Here is a 27507-nt window from a genome sequence, read left to right on the forward strand (position 1 = left end):
GTCTCCAGCCACCGGAGCACCTGAAGGCTCAACTAATTTATGCAGGAAAAGTCATCAACTGCCGAGCCGAAAAGTTTGTGACGAATCGAATTTACTGTAAGTTCGCTCATCTCTACTGAAAATATATAACGTTTAATCTTGTCTCTCTAAAAACTCAAACAATAATGTAGTGAGAATGAAAAAAATCAGTTAGAGACCATATAGATCAGTTGTCTTCAACCTGCGGACCTCCAGATGTTGCAAAACTACAACTCCCAGCATGACCGGACAGCCAACGGCTGTCCGGGCATGCTGGGAGTTGTAGTTTTGCAACATCTGGAGGTCCGCAGGTTGGAGACCACTGATATAGTCTATCTGAATACTGGAGTGCCCACGATGCGTCAAACATCAAGGTTATCCCCAATGGACAGCCTTAACTACCAACGCGTTTCTATTGTCCGTTAGGACGACGTCCTCAGGGAAGTATTTACAAACAGCAAAATAATCATGGATTACAGATATGAAAGATTAAACACATCCCATGGACCAAGGGGTCTAATTTATGACCCCCCCCCCCCCCCCCCCAAACATAAAGAAAGGAAACAGTGGTCCTATATATGCAGATATGTTTCGGTAGATTAAACCGACAGTACGGTCAGTATCAGTGTAGCAATAAACATCAAATGATACATATTATTATGTTTTTTTATACATAACCGGAAACTGGTATCAGTTCCAGTAAAGGTAAAGTATCCATCATGGTCCTTTACTGCGGTACAGTTAGAAGATACCTGTTCAAAGATTCCGGCAGTGCGCACGCACCGTAGTGATGGAGAGGCCGGTTGGTACATGCCTGACCGGGCATAATGTCAGGCATAATGACCGCGCTATCTGTTTAATTTACCAAGACATATCCGCAGATATAGGACCACTGTTTCCTTTCTTTATGTTTGGGGGGGGGGGGGGGCATATAAGTATTAGACCCCTTGGTCCATGGTATGTGTTTAATCTTTCAAACCTGTAATCCATGATTATCTTGCTGTTTGTAATACTTCCCTGAGGACGTCGTCATAACGGACTATAGAAACGCGTTGGAGTTGGCCATTGGGGATAACCTTGATGTACTGTGCGGTGCCGTTTGATGCATCCTGGGCACTCTGTTATTCACATAATCTATATGGTCTCTTTTTTTTTAACAGAGATTTTTGTGTTTTTGTTTGGCATACTCTAATCACTCATTCTCACTACATTATTGTTTAAGTTTTTAGAGAGGCAAGATTAAAAGTTATATTTTAAGCACCTCTTTCATTAGTATTGGTCTACTGGTGTTCTCTGTTGTCTTTATCTCAACGTATTGTCTTGTGTACATCCTGTAACACATTTCTTGTTCCTGTGTACAGGACTCTCTAGCTGGGAATTCAGTCAACTATCTCCCTCCCACTACTCTTTCTTAAAGCGCAACTGTCAAGGATATATTGTACCCCCCCCCCAGACTAATGCCATGATAGTATAGATGATGAGAATTGCAAAGCAGCCATACCATTGGCTACTCTTTATCAGCCAGAAAATGTCTTATTGTGCGGACCGCAACAGTCGGATAGGCGTGGCCAGGGGTTCGCAATGCCTTGCTAGCCCCCCTGATTTCTCGGTCACTTTTCATTGGGGGACACCTACACTGATGGGTATATGCTCTTGCGACTAGGAGACGCTGACACTAGGAAAAAAAAGTTTGCTCCCCCCTGGCAGGATATACCCGCCCACTGAAAGTGAGGTAACCAGTTTTAGCTAGTGTCAGCAGGAGGCAAGACACAGGTCTGGGAGCTCCCCAGACCTGGTCTTTTTTCCCTTTTGTGTTTGTTCATAGTTTCAGTCTGAAGTTTAGTTTTTCTCTCCTTTTTGTTGTTTTTGTCTAGCGTGGGGCGACTGGGAGCATGGTGCTGCCTGATCCCCCACCTGCGAGCTAGGGGCACGGTGCATTGGTGGATGGGCCGTTAGATTTTCATGATGTGTGAATTCCCTGAGGCTTTATTAATATGTGCACCTTTATAATACAGTGGTCCCACAACATACGATGGTGATCCGTTCCAAATGGACCATCGTTTGTTGAAACTATTGTATGTTGAGGGATCCGTGCAATGTAAAGAATAGGAAGTTGTACTCACCTGTCCCCGCCGCTCCGGACCATCACCGCTGCCCTGGATGTTGCGCTCCATCGCTGTCGCCACGTCCCTGTGATGTCCCCGCCGCTCCGGAACGTCTCTGCTGCCCAGGATCGTCGCTCTCACGTCGCCGTCATCACGTCACTACGCACGCGGCTCCTGCATGACAGGACGGCGTGCGCGGCGACGTGATGACGACGATGGAGAGCGCCGGAGATGCAGGGGATCGTGAAGAGGACGCTTCGGAGCCCCGAGGACAGGTAGGAGACCATCACCGGAGCACACGGGGCACCGTAAACGGCTATCCGGCGGCAGCTGAAGCAGTCTACGCTGCTGGATAACCATTTATGCGATGGCCCCGACATACAAAAGCATCGTATGTTGATGCTGCCTTCAACATGCGATGGCCTCTGAGGCCATCGCATGTTGAAATTGTCATATGTCTGGGCCATCGTAGGTCGGGGGGGTCACTGTATACAATGCCCGTTCTCCTCTGGGTGCCTGAGACGCGCTGCTTCAGATTTCCCTAAAGGTAGAGAGCTTGCTCCCTGCCTCTAGCACTTCACAGACGCACTGAGCTGATGGCAGACAACGGGAGGGAGCGCATTCTGAAAATCAGGGGCGCTAGCACAGCATTGCGAACCACCGGCTACACCCATCTGACTGTTGCTGTGCGACCAATAAAACAATTGTCTGCCTGATAAAGAGTAACCAATGGTATGGCTGCATTGCAATTGTTATCATCTATACTATCATGGTATTAGTCTGGGGGGTACAATATTTGTGACAGTTTTGCATTAAGTTTAACCTCTCCCACATAAGAGAAAGTTGGCTGAATTCCCTACTAGAGTGTACAGCAGGAACATAAAGTCCTTTTTAGCCCAATGTCCTGTCTAGTGTACATCTCTTAAAGACAGAGCAGTCAGTTTGCATCAAAAGCGGAAGGAAGGCATGAAAGACCACAAATGGGTAGTAAAATAACCTTATTTACTAATATAAGTTCATTTATTAGAAAATTGAAAATAGGTTTCATCATCGGACAACCCCTTTAATGTACAGTAAAAATTGCCCCAGTATAACAACAGAGCAGTGACAAAGACTGTACACCCAATTGGCTGGATTTTCTGTCCCGTTTATAGTTTGTAATTTTTAGGGTGTTCTCAGTGCTGGATTAGATTAATATGTTCATATCTCCACATAATACCTTTTTTTTTGCAGGGGTAATAGAGGAGCGGTTGGAGGAGCCCCTCAGAATGTGCATTTTCAGCCCAACAGTAATCCACAAAGCAAAATACCATCCAGTCTTCAGCCACCAGGAGGATTGGGAAGCCCATTAAAAGGCCAAGAACTGACCGGTCCTGGCAGTCCTGATGACACCATGGCTCCTTGGTTGGAGAAACCATCATGGACTGTGCTGGGAACAGTCATGAACGCTCAGTGGGTGAAGCGGAAACAGGAGATGCGGGGAACACGTCCGTGGTGACAGAGCAGAAGATACCACTTGGCACTGACACTTTTATTAATACATTTATATTTTCACAGAATAAACCATTTTTGTAGAATTTATTAAAGCATAGACTGTGATTTGTTGATTTCACTTCATATTGTTGTATTCTTCACCCAATGTCCAGTTTATAGTTCTCATATGTAGGAGGAAGCTGAGGATCAAACTCCAAACATAGATTGTGGCCTCCTTCACCCCCCAAGACTTAAAGGAAATCTGTCATCAGAATCACCCGCACTAAACCTGTTACACGGGCTTGTAGTGCGGGTGATCCTGATTAAAACGCTTCTTACCTGGTTAAAAATGGTTCAGCGCTTCTTCAGATATCTTTATTTTTAGCTTTCTGTTATTCTCTGGCTTGGGACTCAGTGGGAGGAGTTATCATCTGGGACTCGGCCACACGTCATTCTAGCTGGGCGGAGCTGCCGCCCGGCTCATGAATATTCATGAACTTATCCTCCTGGTCTAATTCTTCTTTCTCGGACTGGTGTGGAGGGCCGCGCATGCGCCGCGTTTCGTACACCCGGAAGCGGCGTTCTCCCCCCCCCCCCCCCCCCCACCCCCCCCCCCCCCGGCTTAACTCGCGCTGCGGCCCAATACAAGTAAGAAGACGGGCTGCATGAGTGAAAAGCCGGGGGGAGAACGCCGCTTCCGGGTGTACGGAACGCGGCGCATGCGCGGCCCTCCCCGCCAGACCTAGAAAAAGGAGTTAGACGACGAGGATAAGTTCATGAATATTCATGAGCAGGGCGGCAGCTCCGCCCAGCTAGAATGACGTGTGGCCGAGTCCCAGATGATAACACCTTCCACTGAGTCCCAAGCCAGGAATAACAGAAAACTAAAGATATAGATACCTGAAGAAGCGCTGAACCATTTTTAACCAGGTAAGAAGCGTTTTAATCAGGATCACCCGCACTACAAGCCTGTGTAACAGGTTTAGTCCGGGTGATTCTGATGACAGATTTCCTTTAAAAACCACTATTCTGAAGATCCTCTTCTAGGCCAAGGCAATTGCTTCCTATATCATAATATACATTTACTGGCCACTTTATTAGGTACACCTTGCTAGTACTGGGTTGGACCTCCTTTTTGTCCTCAGAACTGTCTTCATTCTTCTTGGCTTACCTTCTACATTGCTCACAGATTTTGCTCCATGTGAACAGGATGACATCACATAGTTCTTAAGGACATGATGACATCACACAGTTCTCCAAATGGACATGATGACATCACACAATCCCTCCATATGGACATGATGACATCACACAGTTCTTCCATATGGACATGATGACATCACACAGTTCCTCCATATGGACATGATGACATCACACAGTTCCCCCATATGGACATGATGACATCACACAGTTCCTCCATATGGACATGATGACATCACACAGTTCCTCCATATGGACATGACATCATACAGTTCCTCCATATGGACATGATGACATCACACAGTTCCTCCATATGGACATGATGACATCACACAGTTCCTCCATATGGACATGATGACATCACACAGTTCCTCCATATGGACATGACATCATACAGTTCCTCCATATGGACATGATGACATCACACAGTTCCTCCATATGGACATGATGACATCACACAGTTCCTCCATATGGACATGATGACATCACACAATCCCTCCATATGGACATGATGACATCACACAGTTCTTCCATATAGACATGATCACATCACAAGGTTCATCCATATGGACATGATGACCTCACACAGTTCCTCCATATGGACATGATGACATCACACAGTTCTTCCATATAGACATGACGACATCACACAGTTCCTTCATATAGACATGATGACATCACACAGTTCTTCCATATAGACATGACGACATCACACAGTTCCCCCATATGGACATGATGACATCACACAGTTCCTCCATATAGACATGATGACATCACACAGTTTCTCCATATGGACATGATGACATCACACAGTTCCTCCATACGGACATGATGACATCACACAGTTCCTCCATATAGACATGATGATATCACACAGTTCCTCCATATGGACATGATGACATCACACAGTTCCTCCATATGGACATGATGACATCACACAGTTCCTCCATATGGACATGATGACATCACACAGTTCCTCCATATGGACATGATGATATCACACAGTTCCTTCATATAGACATGATGACATCACACAGTTCTTCCATATAGACATGATGATATCAAACAGTTCCTTCATATAGACATGATGACATCACACAGTTCCCCCATATGGACATGATGACATCACACAGTTCCTCCATATAGACATGATGACATCACACAGTTTCTCCATATGGACATGATGACATCACACAGTTCCTCCATACGGACATGATGACATCACACAGTTCTTCCATATAGACATGATGATATCACACAGTTCCTCCATATAGACATGATGACATCACACAGTTCCCCCATATGGACATGATGACATCACACAGTTCCCCCATATAGACATGATGATATCACACAGTTCCTTCATATAGACATGATGACATCACCACAGTTCCTCCTTATGGACATGATGATATCACACAGTTCTTCCATATGGACATGATGACATCACACAGTTCTTCCATATAGACATGATGACATCACACAGTTCCTCCATATGGACATGATGACATCACACAGTTCCTCCATATAGACATGATGACATCACACAGTCGCTGTAGATTTGTCGGATCCATGATGAGAATCTCCGGTTCTACCACATCCCAGCGGTGATCTATTGGATGAGATATTGTGACTGTTGAGGCAATTGGAGTCATGTGACCTCATTGTCCTGTATGAAATGATGTCATGTGACCTCATTGTCCTGTATGAGATGATGTCATGTGACCTCATTGTCCCATATGAGATTGTCTGTGACCTCATTGTTCTGTATGAGATGGTCATGTGACCGCATTGTCCTGTATGAGATGATGTCATGTGACCTCATTGTCCTGTATGAGATGATGTCATGTGACCTCATTGTCCCATATGAGATTATGTCTGTGACCTCATTGTTCTGTATGAGATGGTCATGTGACCGCATTGTCCTGTATGAGATGATGTCATGTGACCTCATTGTCCTGTATGAGATGATGTCATGTGACCTCATTGTCCCATATGAGATTATGTCTGTGACCTCATTGTTCTGTATGAGATGGTCATGTGACCTCATTGTCCGGTATGAGATGATGTCATGTGACCTCATTGTCCTGTATGAGATGATGACATGTGACATGGGGCATTATCCTGCTGGAAGTATCATCAGAAGATACAGGGGACACTGTGGTCATAAAGGGATGGACATGGTCAGTAACAATACTCAGGTAGGTTGTGGTGTTTATACCAGGATCAATTGGTACTAAGGGGCCCAAAGTGCCCAGAAAATGTCCACTAACCCCCCCTCCCCAGTATAATCATACTTTATTAGTAAGTCTTGGGGTAATATGGCCTCCCCCATACAGACTTATCACAACCCCATTTGTGCAGACATAGTGAGGCTGGGTTCCCATTATGTTTTCCCCCATACAGGAGCGCATACGGCAGGGGAGAGATAAAACCTTGCGCTCCCGTATGCCTTTCTATGCGTTCCCGTATGTAATTTATTTCAATGAGCCGACCACAGTGAAACGTTCAGTCGGCTAATTTTTGCCCCGAATGTTATTTTTCCCCGCACCTAAAACCATGGTCGACCACAGTTTTAGGTCCGGTTGTAAAAGAGCATACGGGGCAAAAATGAGCTGACCGGACCGAACGTTTCACTGTGGTCGGCTCATTGAAATAAATTACGTACGGGAACGCAAAGAAAGGCATACGGGAGCGCAGGTTTTTAGCTCTCCCCTGCCGTATGCGCTCCTGTATGGGGGAAAACATAATGGGAACCCAGCCTTACACCACTACCAGCCGAAGGCTGTCCAGGCGTGCTGGGAGTTGTAGTTTTGCAACAGCCAAAGGCACACTGGTTGGGAAGCACTGATATAGAAAAATAATTTATTTATTTTTAAGCCTAATTTAACCTAAACCGAGTAACCTATTGTACTGACTGGATACAGAAGACACAACAGAATCTAAGGGAACATTTCCCTTCACACAAGTCACTTCTCCCATCCCTGGTGCCCTTCCCTATGAGTGTCATTGAAGGACATGCGCTTTGCCCTCAGTCAAAATGGCTGCGTCCCGCTTATTTTATCAGCCAATCAAATCGCAACTTCACGTGATGACGTATGCAACAGCCAATAGGAGCTGCGGATACGACCTAAGCCCTGAACTACGTCGCTGGAACGCAGAACGAGGAAGTGCGCCAAGCGCTGCATTTCTATTGGCGTAAAGCTCAGAGGGGCGGCGACCTTGAAGCCATCGATCCTCTGATTGGACGGCAGGCTCACACCTCTGCGCTGTGATTGGCCCGTTAGGATTGGTTGAACGAGTCCCAACGTCTTCACCCGCTATTGGATGTTGGTCAGTGTTCGGGTGTATTCTGTCCTCAGCAGTTACCGTTTTTTTTTTTTTTTTATAGTTGAGTGACGTCACGCCCGCACTGACGGTTGCCGCTGAGGGGCGCTGTGTTGGGTGAAGGGGCCATGGCGCTGTGCGTGAGGAGGCTACGCGGAGCTCCTGGGTTCGGAAGCCGCTGGAAGAGCGGGATGCGTAGTGCTGGAGGAGCGGCGGGGAGACTGCGGGAGAGCATGCGGGTGAGAGGAGCCGCACTCCATCCTGTATATAGTCAGGTCACGTGAGCCCCTCCCACATGTCAGAGGAGAGGGGAAAAAATGTGTTGCCTATAGTAACCAATCAGGAGCCGGCTTACAGCAAATTTGAAAATGAAAGCACAGCGGTGATTGGTTGCCATTGGCAACAGACTAATTTACACTTATGAGGGGAGATTTATCAAAAGCTGTGCAGAGGAAGGGTGGTTCAGTTGCCCATGGCAACCAATCAGATCGCTGGTTTCCTTTTTCATAGGCCTGTGAAAAATGAAAGAAGAAATCTGGTTGCTATGGGCAACTGCACCCCTCTTCCTCTACACAGCATTTGATAAATCTGCCCCATGAAGTGTAGATTCCAGGCCGAACTGTGGCCCTCCAGATGTTGCAAAACTACAACTACCAGCATGCCCTGATAGCAGAAGGCATAGTAGGCGTTTTAGTATTGCACAAGCTGGTGTACTACAACTTTCAGCATGTCCTAAGAAGAGAGTCATAGGGTGGAGGACTGCTTCCATACTGTGGACCTCCAGCTGTTGCAAAACTACAACTCCCAGCATGCCCGGACCGCCGATGGCTGTCCGGGCATGCTGGGAGTTGTAGTTTTGCAACAGCTGGAGGTCCACAGTATGGGAACCACTGGTCTAGGACCTTTGGCTATCAGAACATGCTGGGAGTTGTAATTTTGCAACATCTGGAGGTCCACAGTTTGTAGACCACTGGTCTAGTTAGAGGCAGCCACTCTGTCACATGTCGCTGCTCCTGGCGATCTGTAGCAAACTTAACAGGCGGCCATGCATTAAAAATGTAGCGCTCCGTGCCAGGCGTCACATGTATGGCTGACCATGTGCTTCAGTGTTTCCCTTCCTATGGCTTTCCAGCTATTGCAAAACTACAACTCCCAGGGCATGATTGGGGTTGTAGTTGTCCAACAGCTAGAGTGCTGCAGGCTGGGGAACACTGATGTAGTGCATGGTTTAGAACACGTAATATGTATCTTATGGGCCCCATACACTTAAAGGGGTACTCCCCTGGAAATTTATTATTTTTTTTAAATCAACTGGTGCCAGAAAGTTACACAGATTTGTCAATTACTTCTATTTAAAAATCTTAACCCTTCCAGTACTTATCAGCTGTTGTATGTTCCACAGGAAGTTCTTTTCTTTTTGGATTTCTTTTCTGTCTTACCACAGTGCTCTCTGCTGACACCTCTGTCCTTTTTTTATGGGAACGGTCCGGAGCAGGAGAGGTTTGCTTTAGGGATTTGCTCCTACTTTGGACAGTTCCTAAAATGGACAGAGGTGTCAGCAGAGAGCACTGTGGTCAGGCAGAAAGGAAATTTGAAAAGAACTTCCTCTGGAACATACAGCAGCTGATAAGTACTGGAAGGGTTAAGATTTTTTTTATAGAAGTAATTTACAAATCTGTTAAACTTTCTGGCACCAAATGTTTTCCAGTGGGGTACCCCTTTTAAGTCAAACATTGACCTAGACTGCTGACAAAGGGGTTCTCCAGTGCTTAAACATCTTATCCCCTATCCAAAGGATAGGGAATAAGATGCCTGATCGCGGGAGTCCCGCCGCTGGGGACCCCCAAGATCATGCCGGCTTCTTACATGACAGTGGGCTCAACCTATCACCGGCCGAGGCTGAACATCACTGTTGCCGCTGATAGGCTGACGGCTTTCCAACGTTCCATTCCCTAGGAAACTAGTCCGGACTGACGGGGAAGGTGAGTTAAAAGTTTATTTTGTTTACCTTTTGCAGCCCGGGCACAGGGATCCAGTATAGAGCAGTGGTCTTCAACCTGCGTACCTCCAGATGTTGCAAAACTACAACTCCCAGCATGCCCGGACAGCCAACGGCTGTCCGGACATGCTGGGAGTTGTAGTTTTGCAACATCTGGAGGTTGAAGACCACTGGTATAGAGTGTCAGCGCCGGCGGCCGCAACAAACAGCAGGGCAGCGCTTGCGGGTGACATGTGAGTAGTACCCCGATGGGGACAGCGCAGCGCTGGGCTAATAATTCATTGGGGGAGGGGGGGGGAGGGTCAGAACAGCGCTCGCGAGTCACATATGATTAGTTCCCTGATGTGGGGACAGCGCAGCGCTGGGCTGACAATTCATTCATTCCCGAGGGGGAGGGGCCAAACCGGTATTGCGGTATGGGTTAAAATTCATATCGTGCAGCACAAAAATTTTAGTATTCGGTATGAACCGGTATACTGCCCAGCCATAGTTTGACGGCCGTTCTTGACAGGGCGCAACGGCAGTATGAAAGAAATGTAACGTGTCTAAGGGTCTCCTGAATCTCCCCTGACAGATGATGTCAGAGAAGGATGGGGCATATTGGATTTCAGCCAAAGTCTGTCGTCACGCCCCCTCCCATAGACTTGCATTGAGGGGGCGGGGCGTGACGTTACGAGGGAGCGGGGCTATGACGTTACAAGGGGCCGGCTCCAGCTCTTCGGAACAGTTTGTTCCAAACGCTGAGCAGCAAGATACCCCTTTAAGGGTATGTTCACACTACGGATTGTGAACGGAATCTCCGCTTGCAGGATTCCACGAGCGGAGATTCCATTCTGGCAGCCGTTGCCGAAATACTTCGGCGGTAGGACCGCGCTGCACTGCGCCGTCACCATTGACGGCTAGGCAGTGTTCGCGGACTTCCGCGCAAAGAATGAACGTGTTCTTTCTTTGCGCAGAACAATTTCAGCGGCGGAATTATCCGCTGCTGAAATTCCGCAGTGTGAACGGGTCTCACGGAAACCCATTCACACTGATGTTTATGTTCTCAGCTCTTAATTCCGTTCGCAGAATTCTGCTCACGGAATTCCTCGGGAATTACGTAGTGTGAACATACCCCTAGTGTTAGAGTTGGGCCTCCCGCGATCTTCAGAACAGGGTCCTAACGCTTCCCGCTACATGGAACGGTAGGTTGGCACATGCTTCATACATTGAGTATGGGAGGTGCCCGTGCAGGGTACTGTGCTATCTTTTGGGGGTTTTCATAGACAACCCGTAAAGTGCGTGCCGACCCACCCCTCCATGCAGCTGGGAGAATTAGGAGATAAGTTTCTAGGGGCTGAAATAACCCCTTTAGGGTAGGGTCACACACGCCGTATTTGCTGCTGGGTATTTGCCTACCCATTAAAGTCAAATGGTGCCAAAATCAGCTGCAGAAAATACGCAGCAGAATACGGCACTTGTGACCCTACCCTCAGGGTGTATTCACAGGTACAGTATCCTGCCCATATTTGATGCGCAGGATTTGAAGCTGCAGCTTCAAATTCTGGGCAACAAATACGAGCAGGATACTGTAAGTGTGAAAGATGTCCAGTGGTAAGAAATGTATCCACAGGAAAGGGGATAAATGTCTGATTGCGGGGGGTCCGACCAGTTGGATCCCCTGTAATCTCCCGTATTGGGCCCCGACTCTGCTCTAGGAAGTGACGTTTTGCAAGTCAGCTGGTGGAAGCACAACCCGCAGCTGACATGCTCGGTACGAAACTGGCTCTAGCAGAGCTGGGGCCCCATATGGGAGATAAGATGTCAGATCGCCGGGGTCCTGCTGCTGGGGACCCCCGGGATCGCCGCTGCGGCACCGCGCGATCATTACTGCACAGAGCGAGTTTGCTCTGCGCGTAATGATGGGCAATACAGGGGACGGAGCAGCGTGATGTCATGGCTCCGCCCCTCGTGACATCTTATGCATATTTGATGCGCAGGATTTGAAGCTGCAGATTTGAAGCTGTGTTCAGGCATTTAGTTTACATTGAAATTGCAGTATGAAATCTTCAGCTTCAAATATGCTCAGGATACTGTATGTGTAAGTAGACCCTTAATGGGGTACCCCACCCCTAGACATCTTGTCCCCTATCCAAATGATAGGTCATAAGATGTCTGATCATGGGGGGCCCGCCGCTGGGGGACCCCCGCAATCTCCCTGCTGCACCTGTCGTTTGTTTAGAGGGTCAGGTGCAGTGCCGGAGGCTCATGACGGACGTGGACACAGCGGCGGGACCCCAGCGATCACACCTCTTATCCCCTATCTTTTGGATTTGGGGATAAGATCTGTCGGGGGGTAGTACCCCTTTAAGGGGCTAACCCTCTATATAACCTATAGATAATTGCCTTTCATGTATCTCTTGTTTGTACAGATGAGTGAATTTTCAGTATATTGGCCCAATTCTAATGAATCCGCATGCGTCAGATGCCACAAAAAAATGTTATTCAGTACCTAATCCTAACCATGTATACCTACTTTTTATGCCTCTATCACCTATATTTATTCTAATAAAAACATCCCCCTTTTCATTAGCTCACAGTGTTAGAAATCCTCTCAGGGGAAGGGGGCGTGTCCCTCCTTATGGTGGTGGGAGGTGATTGGTGTGTGGTGTTAGGGGGTATGTCCCTCCTTATGGTGGTGGGAGGGGATCGGTGTGTTTTGTTAGGGGGCGTGTCTCTCCTTGTGGTGGGAGGTGATTGGTGTAAGGGGGCATGTCCCTCCTTGTGGTGGGAGGTGATTGGTGTAAGGGGGCATGTCCCTCCTTTTGGTGGTGGGAGGTGATTGGTGTGTGGTGTTAGGGGGTGTGTCCCTCCTTGTGGTGGGAGGTAATTGGTGTGTGGTGTTAGGGGGCGTGTCCCTCCTTGTAGTGGTGGGACGCCCTCCCTTGTTGTGGTGGGAGGTGATTGGTGTGTGGTGTTAGGGGGCGGGTCACTCCCTTGTGGTAGTGGGAGGTGATTGGTGTGTGGTGTTAGGGGGCGTGTCCCTCCTTGAATTGGTGGGACGCCCTCCCTTGTGGTGGTGGGAGGTGATTGGTGTGTGGTGTTAGGGGGCGGGTCACTCCCTTGTGGTAGTGGGAGGTGATTGGTGTGTGGTGTTAGGGGGCGTGTCCCTCCTTGCAGTGGTGGGAGGTGATTGGTGCACCTGCTCATGCAGCCTTGTCCATAATTCATCTCTTGTCCATGACTCGTGGACAAGCCTGAAGCTGCTGCAGGACTGGTTAGTGTCCCAGTGGGTATGGGGACTCCTGTGGGATTTTCAGGAGACTTTTTCTTTTGTTAAATATTCAAACATTTTTAAATAACCATATCAGTAACAACATATAAAATGTTTTCTGATCTGACACTGGCCATTTAAAGCTTCTTTCCGCCTTCGAAGTGCCTGATTGCCTGGTAATGTCCAGTATGACACTCCGCTAGAACTGCCTAAAGGTTCTTGGAGAATTCAGAGTGTGATGAAATGAAACAATAGGCAATTCATTAGATTTGGCTCCGGCTGATTTACTGTAGATTCGCTCACCTCTGTTTGTCATTTCCAATTTTTCATCTTTGCTTCAGTTGTTCCCATTTATCGCCTTGATGTGTTCTTAGTAACCTGCTTTTTTTTGTACCAGGCTCGTGATGCCATCTTGTACCGAGAACTGCGGCCCTGTCTTCGTGTTGCTGCTGCACCTAGACGACCTTCACCAACCCCCGCGCTGTCTACACGTATCCTGCCCGTAGACTTCAGGGTGCGTCTATCAACACCGGAGCAGGATAAAGCCCTAGAATTGCTGAGGGACTTTTTAAAGCCGAAGTTACCACCGCAGCCTCTACCGGCATATCTACCCTATGCCAAGCCCAGCAGCGTTCAGCCTACAGACCCCCCGGAGTGCTGGCACCTCAGTAGTTCTCAGTTGGACTGTTTTAGAAGTCTGTTTGAACCTGGAATCTGTCGGAACCCATTCCAGGCCACAGCGTTACCCGCACCTCCGATACATGAAGAGTTATTAGCGTTTACACCCAGCAAGAGGACTGGGACCAGCCAAGTCCCTGGAGGCGACAAATCGGACATGGAGCAGCACTTGGCATTGATGTTCGAGAAGTTAAGGGATGAGGTGAGTTTATGTGTATAGACTGGGTAACCATAGAGAGGACCCGCTAAAGTCAGGTTTTGGATGTAAAGCATCACTGCCGATAGAAAAAACCTTTGAACTGTCAAAAGTTACAGCTGGATGAAGTGCGCAGCAGCTCACACCTCACTCTGGCTGTCACACAAACCCAACTGATTCCCTATAGACTTTAAGGGATGCTCCGCCCCTAGACATCTTATCTCCTATCCAAAGGATAGGGGATAAGATATCTGATCGAGGGGGTCCCGCCACTGGGGACCCCCGTGTTCTCGAATGCAGCACCCCAGACATCCAGTGCACGGAGCAAACTTAAAGGGGTACTCCACCTCCAGACATCTTATCCCCTATCCCAAGGATAGGGGCTAAGATGTCAGATCGCCGGGGTCCCGCTGCTGGGGACCCCCGGGATCGCCGCTGCGGCACCGCGCTATCATTACTGCACAGAGCGAGTTTGCTCTGCGCGTTATGATGGGCGATACAGGGGACGGAGTAGGGTGACGTCATGGCTCCGCCCCTCGTGACATCACGGCCCGTCCCCTTAATGCAAGTCTATGGCAGGGGGCGTGATGACCGCCACGCCCCCTCCCATAGACATGTATTGAGGGGGGCGTGCCATGACGTCATGAGGGGCTGAGCCGTGACGTAACTATGCTCCGGCCCCTGTATTGCCCGTCATTATGCTCAGAGCGTGGTGCCGCAGCGGGGATCCCGGGGCTCACCAGCAGCGAGACCGCGGCGATCTGACATCCTTTGGATAGGGAATAAGATGTCTATGGGGGCGGAGTACCCCTTTAACTCCGTGCCAGATGACTGGCGATGCAGGGCAGAGGCTCGTGACGGCCAAAATGCTGTGGCCAGATGTTAGCTGTAAATCAATGTGAAATCGCTAAATAATTTTTTCACTTGGCGTTTTTCAGTTTGGTGGTTTTTTTTGTTTGTTTTTTTTATCCTTTTTGCGTTTTTTCACTCTTTGGCGTTTTTCAGCTCCTTGTCGGTTTTGCAAAATCGCAGCATGTTGAACCTATGGTGTTTTTTTTTTTCCCCCTGTTTTTATTCATTTTTGGACTTTAGCCATCCCAAGTGATGGAGATACCTTTTTTAATAACATTTCGTAGGGTACCATTAAAAAAAAATTTTATTAAAAAAGATACAGTAGTGATGGAAAAAATTGTATTTACCGAAATGTATCTTTTATCATAAATTTTTAAACAAGGATCAATTTATGCAGGCGGGCAGGGCACTAAAAATATAGCCGACAATAACAAAAATGTAGTGTGTGTTTTTCACTTTTTTTTTTTTTCTTACATTTTTAGGTGGTACTACTACTACTCCCAGCATTGAACACACTGTTTCATGATGGGAGTAGTAGTACCTGTACTAATTGACAGATCGCCCCGGGTCCGTTGCGATGCTCCTGTATAATGTATAGATGTGGCCGGTCGCTCTTCTATGGTCCCCTGCACTGCCGTATATACACACCTATTCATATTTCCCGCAGAGAGCTGTGATTGGCCAGATGGTTCCAGACAATAATAACTCTCTGTGGGAAATATGAATAGGTGTATATATACGTCAGTGCAGGGGACCATAGTAGAGCGACCGGCCACATCTATACATTATACAGGAGAATCACAGCGGGTGTGAGGAGTGACACTCGCTGTGATCTGTCTATTAATGCAGGTACTACAGCTCCAAGCAGAGTATGCTCCATGTTGGGAGTAGTAGTACCTGCAGGTAAGGAAAGATCACAGCTGGTGTCAGGAGTGACACTCGATGCGATCGTCCTATGTATTGCAGAGATGTGGAGCGGCTCTATACAGCGCTCTCATCTCTGCACTATACTCCGGCCAGGGATGTGAATGGAACATCACTCATTCATATTTCCCTCTGAGAGCTGTGATTGGCTGCAACCATCCGACCAATCCCCACTCTGGGCGGAAAATATGAATGAGTGATGTTCTATTCACATCCCTGGCCGGAGTATAGTGCAGAGATGCGAGCGCTGTATAGAGCCGCTCCACATCTCTGCAATAGAAAGGATGATTGCATCGGGTGTCACTCCTGACACCAGCTGTGATCTTTCCTTACCTGCAGGTACTACTACTCCCAACATGGAGCATACTCTGCTGGGAGCTGTAGTACCTGCATTAATAGACAGATCACTCCTGACACCCGCTGTGATCATCCTGTATAATGTATAGATACATTATACAGGAGGATTGCAACGGACCCGGGGAGATATGTCTATTAGTACAGGTACTACTACTCCCATCATGGAACAGTGTGTTCCATGCTGGGAGAATTGTACTACCTAAAAAATGTAAAAAATATAAATAAAAAAAAATAGAGAAAAAAAAAGTGAAACACACACACACTTTATTAAAAATGTATTAAAAGTTCATTATAAAAATAACAATTTCCTTAAATAAAAAATAAAATTTCTCTATCAGCTCCATTGAGAGAGATAAAGGTATGAGATAGATGTGAGATAGATAGATATGAGAGAGATGGATATGAGATACATAGATAGATATGAGATAGATATGAGAGAGAGAGAGAGAGAGATGAGAGAGATGTGAGATAGATAGATATGAGAGAGATGGATATGAGAGAGAGAGATAGATATGAGAGAGAGAGAGAGAGAGATATGAGAGAGAGAGAGAGATATGAGAGAGAGAGAGAGATATGAGAGAGAGAGAGAGAGATATCCGCTTGCACATATGCGCATTTACGCAAAGCGAAAATTACCGTGAATATATCAAATATACGAATTAGAATATGGCATATACCGCTCATCACTATTAGGAATATCACAGAGAACCCCCCCCAAATCACAAATACAGAGCTGTAAATCCATCTGTAGTTTTGGATGTTTACCCTGCATCATATACCTGTGTTTTCCAAACAATGTGTCTCCAGATGTTGCAGCCAAAGGCTCATCCGGGCATGCTGGGAGTTTGTTCTGCAACAGCTGGAGACACACTGTTTGGCAAACGCGTATATATATATATATATATATATATATATATATATATATAGTATTAGAATATATTTAAAGGGGTACTCCACTGGAAAAAAAAATTATGTTGGTGCCAGAAAGGTAAACAGATTTGTAAATGACTTCTATTTAAAAATCTTAATCCATCCAGTACTTATCAGCTGCTGTATGCTCCACAGAAAGTTATTTTCTTTTTGAATTTCCTTTCTGTCTGACCACAGTGCTCTCTGCTGACACCTCTGTCCATTTTAGGAACTGTCCAGAGAACAAAACAAAACCCTGTAGCAAACAGAGGTGTCAACAGAGAGCACTGTGGTCAGACAGAAAGGAAATTCAAAAAGAAAATAACTTCCTGTGGAGCATACAGCAGTTGATAAGTACTGGAAGGATTAAGATTTTTAAACAGAAGTAATTTACAAATCTGGTTAACTTTCTGGCACCAGTTTTCCACCGGAGTACCCCTTTAAGTATCCTGTTAAAAACCTTGTTTCTTATTCCCCGCTGTTAGTAAAGGTTTTCTGCTCCATTCTTTGCAGACGACTCGTTTTCCTATTACTGATGGTTTCCGCTTTGTTTTGCAGTTGCCGAATTTCTTATGGAAGCCAGCAAACTATTCGCTGTACAGGAAGGACATGGAGTTTGTCAGCAGCATGCTACACTTACACTTACGGTGAGAGCAGAGATGTCATTTGTCCTGGGTGTAAGGACAGGGATGGAGCCAACACACTGCAAATGAACTAAGAAATTAGGATAAAACAACCTAAAATATAGGGTACACTGGGAAGCGACAAAGCCTGTAACTACATGTACAGCGGGTGAAATAAGTATTCAACACGTCACCATCATTCTTTGAGACAACAGTCCCGGCTAATTCCAGGTCTTTTTGAAGCTCTCCACAATTGTCCTCGGCTTTTGGACAACTCTTCTGATTATTCTTCAGAAGAGTTGTCCAAGGCAAATTTATGGTGAAATTGTCTTTCCACTTCCGTATTTTGGCCCCAACAGTGTTCACTGGGACATTCAGAAGCTTAGAAATGCGCTTTAGAACCGACGCCATTGTTATGTTTTACTACAATCAGGTTGTGAAGTTCTGGAGACTGCTCTTTGCTTTTACCCGTCATGAGATGTGTCTTGTGTGACACCTTGGCAATGAGACCCTTTTTGTAGCCATCACTTGATATTAATTTGCACTGACAAGGGGCTGAGTTGCATTTTAATTACTGATAGATTACGGCTGTTGTCTTGGCTTTCCAGGCCTTTTTGCTCCTCCCTTTCTTCATGTGCTCTCTAGTTTCGGAAACCTCCGGGTTTGGGGACGTGACATCACGCCACGCCCCCTCCATTCATGTCTATGGGAGGGGGCGTGACTGCTGTCGCCCCCTCCCATAGACATGAATGGAGGGGGCGTGGCGTGATGTAATGTCCCCAGTCCTGGAAACCTGGAGGTTTCCAAAACTGGAGATTCGGCACCCGCTAAATGCGGGTGCTACAGGGAGATCGCGGGGATCCCAGCAGCGGGCCCCCCACAATCAGACATCTTATCCCCTATCCTTTGGATAGGGGATAAAATATTTTTGCCCGGAATACCCCTTTAATTTCTGAGCTTATTTGTTTTGGTTTGTATGTATTATTTCTGGTGAAAATTCCATCATGTCAATAGCACTTTTGTAAATATATGTAGTGAGGAAAATGGTGACGTGTTAATTACCTGCTGTATATTGCTTTTCTATCAAGCGTATGCTGGAGTGGTGAGGGGCTCATGAAATGGTTTTACCCACAGGGTGATATCTACCCATCTGTTGTTATAGCACATTCATGAGTGTACAGTGTGTGTTATAGCACATTCATGAGTGTACGGTGTGTGTTATAGCACATTCATGAGTGTACGGTGTGTGTTATAGCACATTCATGAGTGTACGGTGTGTGTGTTATAGCACATTCATGAGTGTACAGTGTGTGTTATAGCACATTCATGAGTGTACGGTGTGTGTTATAGCACGTTCATGAGTGTACAGTGTGTGTTATAGCACATTCATGAGTGTACGGTGTGTGTTATAGCACATTCATGAGTGTACAGTGTGTGTTATAGCACATTCATGAGTGTACAGTGTGTGTTATAGCACATTCATGAGTGTACGGTGTGTGTTATAGCACATTCATGAGTGTACGGTGTGTGTTATAGCACATTCATGAGTGTACAGTGTGTGTTATAGCACATTCATGAGTGTACGGTGTGTGTTATAGCACATTCATGAGTGTACGGTGTGTGTTATAGCACATTCATGAGTGTACGGTGTGTGTTATAGCACATTCATGAGTGTACGGTGTGTGTTATAGCACATTCATGAGTGTACGGTGTGTGTTATAGGACGTTCATGAGTGTACGGTGTGTGTTATAGCACATTCATGAGTGTACAGTGTGTGTTATAGCACATTCATGAGTGTACAGTGTGTGTTATAGCACATTCATGAGTGTACGGTGTGGTGTTATAGCACATTCATGAGTGTACGGTGTGTGATAGCACATTCATGAGTGTACGGTGTGTGTTATAGCACGTTCATGAGTGTACGGTGTGTGTTATAGCACGTTCATGAGTGTACAGTGTGTGTTATAGGACATTCATGAGTGTACAGTGTGTGTTATAGCACATTCATGAGTGTACAGTGTGTGTTATAGCACATTCATGAGTGTACGGTGTGTGTTATAGCACGTTCATGAGTGTACAGTATGTGTTATAGCACATTCATGAGTGTACGGTGTGTGTTATAGCACATTCATGAGTGTACGGTGTGTGTTATAGCACATTCATGAGTGTACGGTGTGTGTTATAGCACGTTCATGAGTGTACGGTGTGTGTTATAGCACGTTCATGAGTGTACGGTGTGTGTTATAGCACGTTCATGAGTGTACGGTGTGTGTTATAGCACGTTCATGAGTGTACGGTGTGTGTTATAGCACGTTCATGAGTGTACGGTGTGGTGTTATAGCACGTTCATGAGTGTACGTGTGTGTTATAGCACGTTCATGAGTGTACGGTGTGTGTTATAGCACATTCATGAGTGTACAGTGTGTGTTATAGGACATTCATGAGTGTACAGTGTGTGTTATAGCACATTCATGAGTGTACGGTGTGTGTGTTATAGGACATTCATGAGTGTACAGTGTGTGTTATAGCACATTCATGAGTGTACGGTGTGTGTGTTATAGCACATTCATGAGTGTACAGTGTGTGTTATAGCACATTCATGAGTGTACGGTGTGTTGTTATAGCACATTCATGAGTGTACGGTGTGTTGTTATAGCACGTTCATGAGTGTACGGTGTGTGTTATAGCACGTTCATGAGTGTACGGTGTGTGTTATAGCACATTCATGAGTGTACGGTGTGTGTTATAGCACATTCATGAGTGTACGGTGTGTGTTATAGCACGTTCATGAGTGTACGGTGTGTGTGTTATAGCACGTTCATGAGTGTACGGTGTGTGTTATAGCACATTCATGAGTGTACAGTGTGTGCTATAGCACGTTCATGAGTGTACGGTGTGTGTTATAGCACGTTCATGAGTGTACGGTGTGTGTTATAGCACATTCATGAGTGTACAGTGTGTGTGTTATAGCACATTCATGAGTGTACAGTGTGTGTTATAGCACATTCATGAGTGTACGGTGTGTGCTATAGCACGTTCATGAGTGTACGGTGTGTGTTATAGCACGTTCATGAGTGTACGGTGTGTGTTATAGCACATTCATGAGTGTACAGTGTGTGTGTTATAGCACATTCATGAGTGTACAGTGTGTGTTATAGCACATTCATGAGTGTACGGTGTGTGTTATAGCACGTTCATGAGTGTACAGTATGTGTTATAGCACATTCATGAGTGTACGGTGTGTGTTATAGCACATTCATGAGTGTACGGTGTGTGTTATAGCACATTCATGAGTGTACGGTGTGTGTTATAGCACGTTCATGAGTGTACGGTGTGTGTTATAGCACGTTCATGAGTGTACGGTGTGTGTTATAGCACATTCATGAGTGTACAGTGTGTGTGTTATAGCACATTCATGAGTGTACAGTGTGTGTTATAGCACGTTCATGAGTGTACGGTGTGTGTTATAGCACATTCATGAGTGTACAGTGTGTGTGTTATAGCACATTCATGAGTGTACGGTGTGTGTTATAGCACGTTCATGAGTGTACGGTGTGTGTTATAGCACGTTCATGAGTGTACGGTGTGTGTTATAGCACGTTCATGAGTGTACGGTGTGGTGTTATAGCACGTTCATGAGTGTACGGTGTGTGTTATAGCACGTTCATGAGTGTACGGTGTGTGTTATAGCACATTCATGAGTGTACGGTGTGTTGTTATAGCACATTCATGAGTGTACGGTGTGTTGTTATAGCACGTTCATGAGTGTACGGTGTGTGTTATAGCACGTTCATGAGTGTACGGTGTGTGTTATAGCACATTCATGAGTGTACGGTGTGTGTTATAGCACATTCATGAGTGTACGGTGTGTGTTATAGCACATTCATGAGTGTACGGTGTGTGCTATAGCACGTTCATGAGTGTACGGTGTGTGTTATAGCACGTTCATGAGTGTACGGTGTGTGTTATAGGACATTCATGAGTGTACGGTGTGTGTGTTATAGCACATTCATGAGTGTACGGTGTGTGTTATAGGACGTTCATGAGTGTACGGTGTGTGTTATAGCACGTTCATGAGTGTACGGTGTGTGTTATAGCACATTCATGAGTGTACGGTGTGTGTGTTATAGGACGTTCATGAGTGTACGGTGTGTGTTATAGGACATTCATGAGTGTACGGTGTGTGTGTTATAGCACATTCATGAGTGTACGGTGTGTGTTATAGGACGTTCATGAGTGTACGGTGTGTGTTATAGGACATTCATGAGTGTACGGTGTGTGTTATAGGACGTTCATGAGTGTACGGTGTCTGTTGCACAATTTTAAGGACCATTCTTGTGTTTTGTCCCTCACAGTGGTGTCGTAAAGTACCAGCTCTTTCTGACCATCACTCGGCTGCTGCTCTTGTGTTACTTCACCAACTCGCGGATCTCTGTGCTGAAGCTGACGTCTCATCCTGAGAACAATACCATCCAGGCCCGCTGGTCGTTCTCCGGCCTCCCGCTGCACGCTCTCTTCCTGTACTTCTTCCGCACCCAGAAGAGTGAACTATACAGGTTGACAATATATCCACTGTATGTTTAGTGTAGATCAGCTGAAGGGGAGATCCGCCCCTGAATCCATAAACATCAGAAGGTTCGGGGACCTCATAGTCCCTCTCCATCGTACTCTCCACTCACATAAGGTCACTTGTATGCTGAGAATGGGCCCCCTGAGATCTGTGCATGGTTGGGCCCCAGCAGATCTGACTTTTGTGGTGTTTTTAAAGGTTTTGTAAATGTACGGCGTTACAGCGAGTAACTTTGCGCACAGCGCCGTACATATACGGTGCAGCTAGAATGCGAGCACAGCATCTGCGCTCTTTTCATGCATGGCGGATCCCAGCGTATGTCAGCAGCCGCAGACCCTCCGATAATGGCGGACATCAGCGATCGTTCTGATGTCCGCCAATTAACCCCTCAGATGCCTGATCAATACAGATCACGGCATCTGCGGCACTTTAAATGGCTGATCTGATCGCTCGCGACACTGCCGCGGGATCAGATCAGCCAATATGGCAGACGGAGGTCCCCTCGCTTGCCTCCGTTCGTCTCCCGGGGTCTTCTGCTCTGATCTGCCTTCCAGCAGGCCAGAGGAGAAAATCGACAATAATACTGATCAGCGATATGCCAATGCATAGCATGGTTTTAGTTTATGCAATCAAATGATTGCTAGAGATAGTTCTCCTATGGGGACTAAAAAAGTGTAAAATAAATGTAAAAAAAGTGAAAAAGCCCCTCCCCTAATAAAGATTTAAATCGCCCCTTTTCCCCATTTTAGTAAAAAAAAGTGTAAAAAAAAATGATAAATAATAAACATATTTATTGTTGCCACGTGGGTAAATGTACGTAAAATGTGTGTGTAAAATATAATGTTACTGATCCTGTATGGTGAATGGCGTATATGTTTTAGAAAAAAAAAAGTCCCAAATTTCTGCTTTTTGGTCACATCTCATCGCAAAAAAAAAAGTTCAAAATAGGGCAATTTAAATTTTAAAAGCGGTAGAATAATAGAAAAGTATGTAACCTTGGGTATCACGTTAATCATATTGACCCACAAGATTAGGAAAATATGTCATTTTTACTGTAAAGTGTACAGATTGAAAACTAACCCCCCCCTCCAAATTAGCAAAATTGCAATTTTGTTTACATTTCCATACGCAAAAAAAAATTTTTTGGGCTTACCATACATTTTATGGTAAAATGAGTGATGTCATTACAATGTAAAATTGGTCGCACAAAAAACAAGCCCTCATATGGGTCTGTGAATGGAAATATAAAAGAGTTATGGATTTTAGAAGACGAGGAGGAAAAAAAGAAAACGCAAAAATAAAATGGGCGTTGTCCTTAAAGGGGCACTCCACCCCTAGACATCTTATCCCTTATTCAAAGGATAGGGGATAAGATGTCTGATCGCGGGGGTCCCGCTGCAATATAGCATGCGGCACCCACCTGTTTCTGCTCCGGAAGTGCTGGAGGGTCTGGGTCCCGACCACCAGAACGGAAGTCCGTGACGTCATGACTCCGCCCCCGTGTGACGCCACGCCCCGTACCTCAATGCAAGTCTATGGGAGGGGGCGTGACGGCTGTGACAGCCGTCACGCCCCCTCCCATAGACTTGCATTGTCGTCATGAGGGCGGGGCTATGACGTCACAAGCTCCCTGCGTCCACTTATTTGGTAATAACTTTGGAACACTTACACTTCTGAAAGTGATTCTGAGACAGTTTTTTCGTGACATTTTGTACTTTACACTAGTGGTAAATTTTGATTGATATATTTAGCGTTTTTTGTAAAATAAAAAATAATAAACAAAAATTGCAAAAAAAAATATGAAAAATTAGCATTTTTCGAGATATATTTTCTGCTCGTACGACAAATAGCCATGCCGCACCAAATTAATGATTAGTTCACATCTACAATATGTCTACTTTATGTTCCCATTATTTGATAAACATTCTTTAACTTTTTTAGAATGTTAGAAGGTTTATAAGTTTTTAGTAGCAATTTTCCAGATTTTAGAGAAAATGGCAAAATCAGATTTTTCAGCGACCAGATCAGTTCTGAAGTGGAATTGAGGGTCCTGTATGTTAGATACCCCCATTTTATAAACTGCACCCCTTAAAGTAGTCAGAATGACATTAAGGAAGTTTAACCCTTTAGGCGTTTCACAGAAATAAAATCAAATTTTATTTTTTGTAGATTTTATTCCAGCTCCGATCCTGAGTGCCCACGGGTGGCCTCCTCCGATGGGGCCCCCCTCACCACCGATCGCTTTACACAGTGAAGCGACAGATGAGAGGGGGAAGGAGGAGACCCGCACCAGATCCCTGCTATTGGTCTGTCTGTACTGACGGACCAATAGCAGCGATCGCCGGCCGGTGAACAATGTGATTGGTCCCTGGTCGGCTTCAGGGAGGCTCGGCTGTGCAGCACAATCCGAGCTCAATAAACAGTCACAGCGGATCCGGTCCCCTTATGTAATGAACGTGGTGTGAATGCAGCCTAATACTGGTTCAGTTTATTTATATACGTTTGCCATTCTTTTTGTATGTCAATATTTTTCCCCCCCACTCATTACAGTAATAAAAAGCATAAATTCCGGCAGCTCTGGAATAAAACTAATTGTTCTGTATGACCAGTGATGTTGAGTGTGCATGAAATGGGCAAAAACCCCCACACTAAATATGGCTCTCATCCTCAGGACCTATGATGCGTTCTCCACCTTCCAGCTCGCTCCTGATGGTCTAATATGTCTACACAAGGTAGAACGGGTGAGTGATTTCAAATACATGTCCAGATTTACATGGGACTGTATGATCTGTTCTAGGGCTGGGCGGTATGACCAAATATGTGTATCGCTGTATTTTTGGCACTTATGGCGGTTCCACGGTATATAACGGTATTTCTTTCACCATCACCCCCCCAAATCATGTGACCCGCCAGCGCTGTTCTGCTCCCCCCCAATTATCAGCCCAGCGGGGTACTACTCGCATATGTCACCCGCAAGCACTGCCCTCCTCCTCTTTGTTGGGGGCCGATGGAACTCTATACTGTACGCCAGTGGTCTCAAACCTGCGGACCTCCAGCTGTTGCAAAACTACAACTCCCAGCATGCCCGGACAGCCAACGCCATGCTGGGAGTTGTAGTTTTACAACAGCTGGAGGTCCGCAGATTTGAGACCACTGCTGTATTCCTATGCCCGTGCTGCAAAAGATAAAGAAAATAAACTTTTACTTACCCACATCGGCCTCACGCTGTTCCATGGGACTGGAACGTCGGACAGCCGTCAGCCTGTCACTGGCCGCAGCGATGTCCCGCCCCGGCCAGTGATAGGCTGAGCCCACTGTCATGTATGGAGGCTCTGGCCGGCTTCTTACATGACAGTGCGTTTAACCTATCACTGGCCGGGGAGGGACATCGCTGCGGCCGGTGATAGGCTGACGTCTGTCCGACGTTCCAGTCCCAAACAGCGTGAGGTCGACGTAGGTAAGTTTAAAGTTTATTTTCTTTATCTTTTGCATCCTGGGCATAGGGATACAGAGTACAGCAGTGGTCTCCAACCAACGGACCTCCAGCTGTTGCAAAACTACAACTCCCAGCATGCCCGGACAGCCGTTGGCTGTCCGGGCATGCTGGGAGTTGTAGTTTTGCAACAGCTGGAGGTCTGTTGGTTGGAGACCACTGGCGTACAGTATAGAGTTCCATCACCGGCGGCCCCCAACGAAGAGGAGGAGGGCAGTGCTTGCGGGTGACATATGTGAGTAGTACCCTACTGGGATGATAATTGGGGGGGAGCAGAATAGCGCTGGCGGGAGTCACATGATTTGGTGGGGGGAGTAGAACAGCGCTGGCGGGTCACATATGATTAGTTCCCCGATGTGGGGACAGCGCAGCGCTGGGCTGATAATTCATTCCCAAGGGGGAGGAGCCAAACCGGTATTGCGGTATGGGGAAAAATTCATATCGTGCAGCCCAAAAATTTCGGTATTCGGTATGAACCGGTATACCGCCCAGCCCTAATCTGTTCTGATGTCACTTGTGTTCCGTCTCTTGCAGGTAATGCCGTCTCCACCCGTCACTGTATCCAAGAAGACTGTTTTGGTCGCCGCGCTGCTCGCTCTAGGCCTGGGAGAAGATCGACCTGCTCTGAATCTTCTTTCTAGCTCTAAATTTCCCCATGAACTGTGACCTCCAGCCCCTTTCCAGGGAAGGGTATCCCCCCTCATTGCACTGCTGCCCCTTAGCAAGTCCTAAAATAATACGGCTGAAAAGACAATGGCAGCCTCCCCTTCAGTGGCCATAGAGACAGAGTCACAGGATACAGCTACATAACATCTACCTGCTCTATTAGGAGTGTAACAACCTACCTTATCTTTACATGGGTGGAATAAACCTGTGCCCATAGTCTAATCTACCATCCTCAAGTTGTAGAGTCTTATCTGTATCAGAGCATAACAGGAGGTCGGGTCCTCCCCCTGAAATACTCTGCACTGCTGTGTCTGCATGCGCAACCTTGAACTTGACTGTGGATGTGTAACATATACTGTACATAATTAAATTATAACAAAGTGTCTGTGTGTCTGGAATGTTCCTTAGTTAAAGCACAGGAGTTGGCATCAACTACTTTTATTTTTAAAGGGGTACTCCGGTGAAAAACCTTTTTTTTTTATTTATTTTCTCTTTTTTTTTTTTTTTTTTTTTTTTAACCAACTTGTGCTAGAAAGTTAAACAGATTTGTAAATTACTTCTTTAAAAAAAATCTTAATCCTTCCAGTACTTATTAGCTGCTGAATACCACAGAGGAAATTCTTTTCGTTTTGGAACACAGTGCTCTCTGCTGACATCTCTGTCCATTTTAGGAACTGTCCAGAGCCACATTTGTTTTCTATGGAGATTTTCTCCTACTTCTCTGGACAGTTCTTACAGTGGGAAACAGAAAGTCCAAACCAGCTCACCCCGCCTGGACAACGGGAGCACGGATCCAGGTGCTGGACAACACCGAGAATGTAGAAAAGAAAGAAGAGTTGGATCAAGCTTCCGTAGCAATAAAA

The 27507-nt window shown here is 46.1% G+C and overlaps 2 protein-coding genes across 4 annotated transcripts in view; both read left to right on the plus strand.

Annotated features, from left to right (window-relative positions):
• ATAT1 (alpha tubulin acetyltransferase 1) overlaps positions 1 to 3737 on the plus strand; it is a 66819-nt gene extending 63082 nt beyond the window's left edge. The window contains exon 12 of one of the 2 annotated variants that reach the window (XM_056537875.1): positions 3357 to 3737. In XM_056537875.1, the coding sequence (XP_056393850.1) occupies positions 3357 to 3621 (265 nt within the window). In that variant the 3' untranslated portion in view covers positions 3622 to 3737. The remainder of the gene's footprint in view (positions 1 to 3356) is intronic. The other variant, XM_056537874.1, reaches the window with a different exon arrangement.
• Positions 3738 to 7760: 4023 nt separating this feature from the next.
• On the plus strand, positions 7761 to 27027 carry C9H6orf136 (chromosome 9 C6orf136 homolog). Of its 2 annotated transcripts, none has more exons than XM_056539975.1 (6): positions 7761 to 8129; positions 13773 to 14255; positions 17850 to 17938; positions 22271 to 22471; positions 25157 to 25226; positions 26513 to 27027. In XM_056539975.1, exons 1-6 carry the CDS (start codon positions 8124 to 8126, stop codon positions 26642 to 26644), a joined length of 981 nt encoding a protein of 326 aa, XP_056395950.1. In that variant the 5' UTR covers positions 7761 to 8123; the 3' UTR covers positions 26645 to 27027. The 2 variants fall into 2 exon arrangements, with proteins under 2 accessions (XP_056395950.1, XP_056395949.1); XM_056539974.1 differs by lacking the exon at positions 7761 to 8129 and adding an exon at positions 8150 to 8362.
• Positions 27028 to 27507: the final 480 nt, after the last annotated feature.

This window comes from Hyla sarda, chromosome 9 (assembly GCF_029499605.1).
Source record: "Hyla sarda isolate aHylSar1 chromosome 9, aHylSar1.hap1, whole genome shotgun sequence".
NCBI classification, from domain to species: domain Eukaryota; kingdom Metazoa; phylum Chordata; class Amphibia; order Anura; family Hylidae; genus Hyla; species Hyla sarda.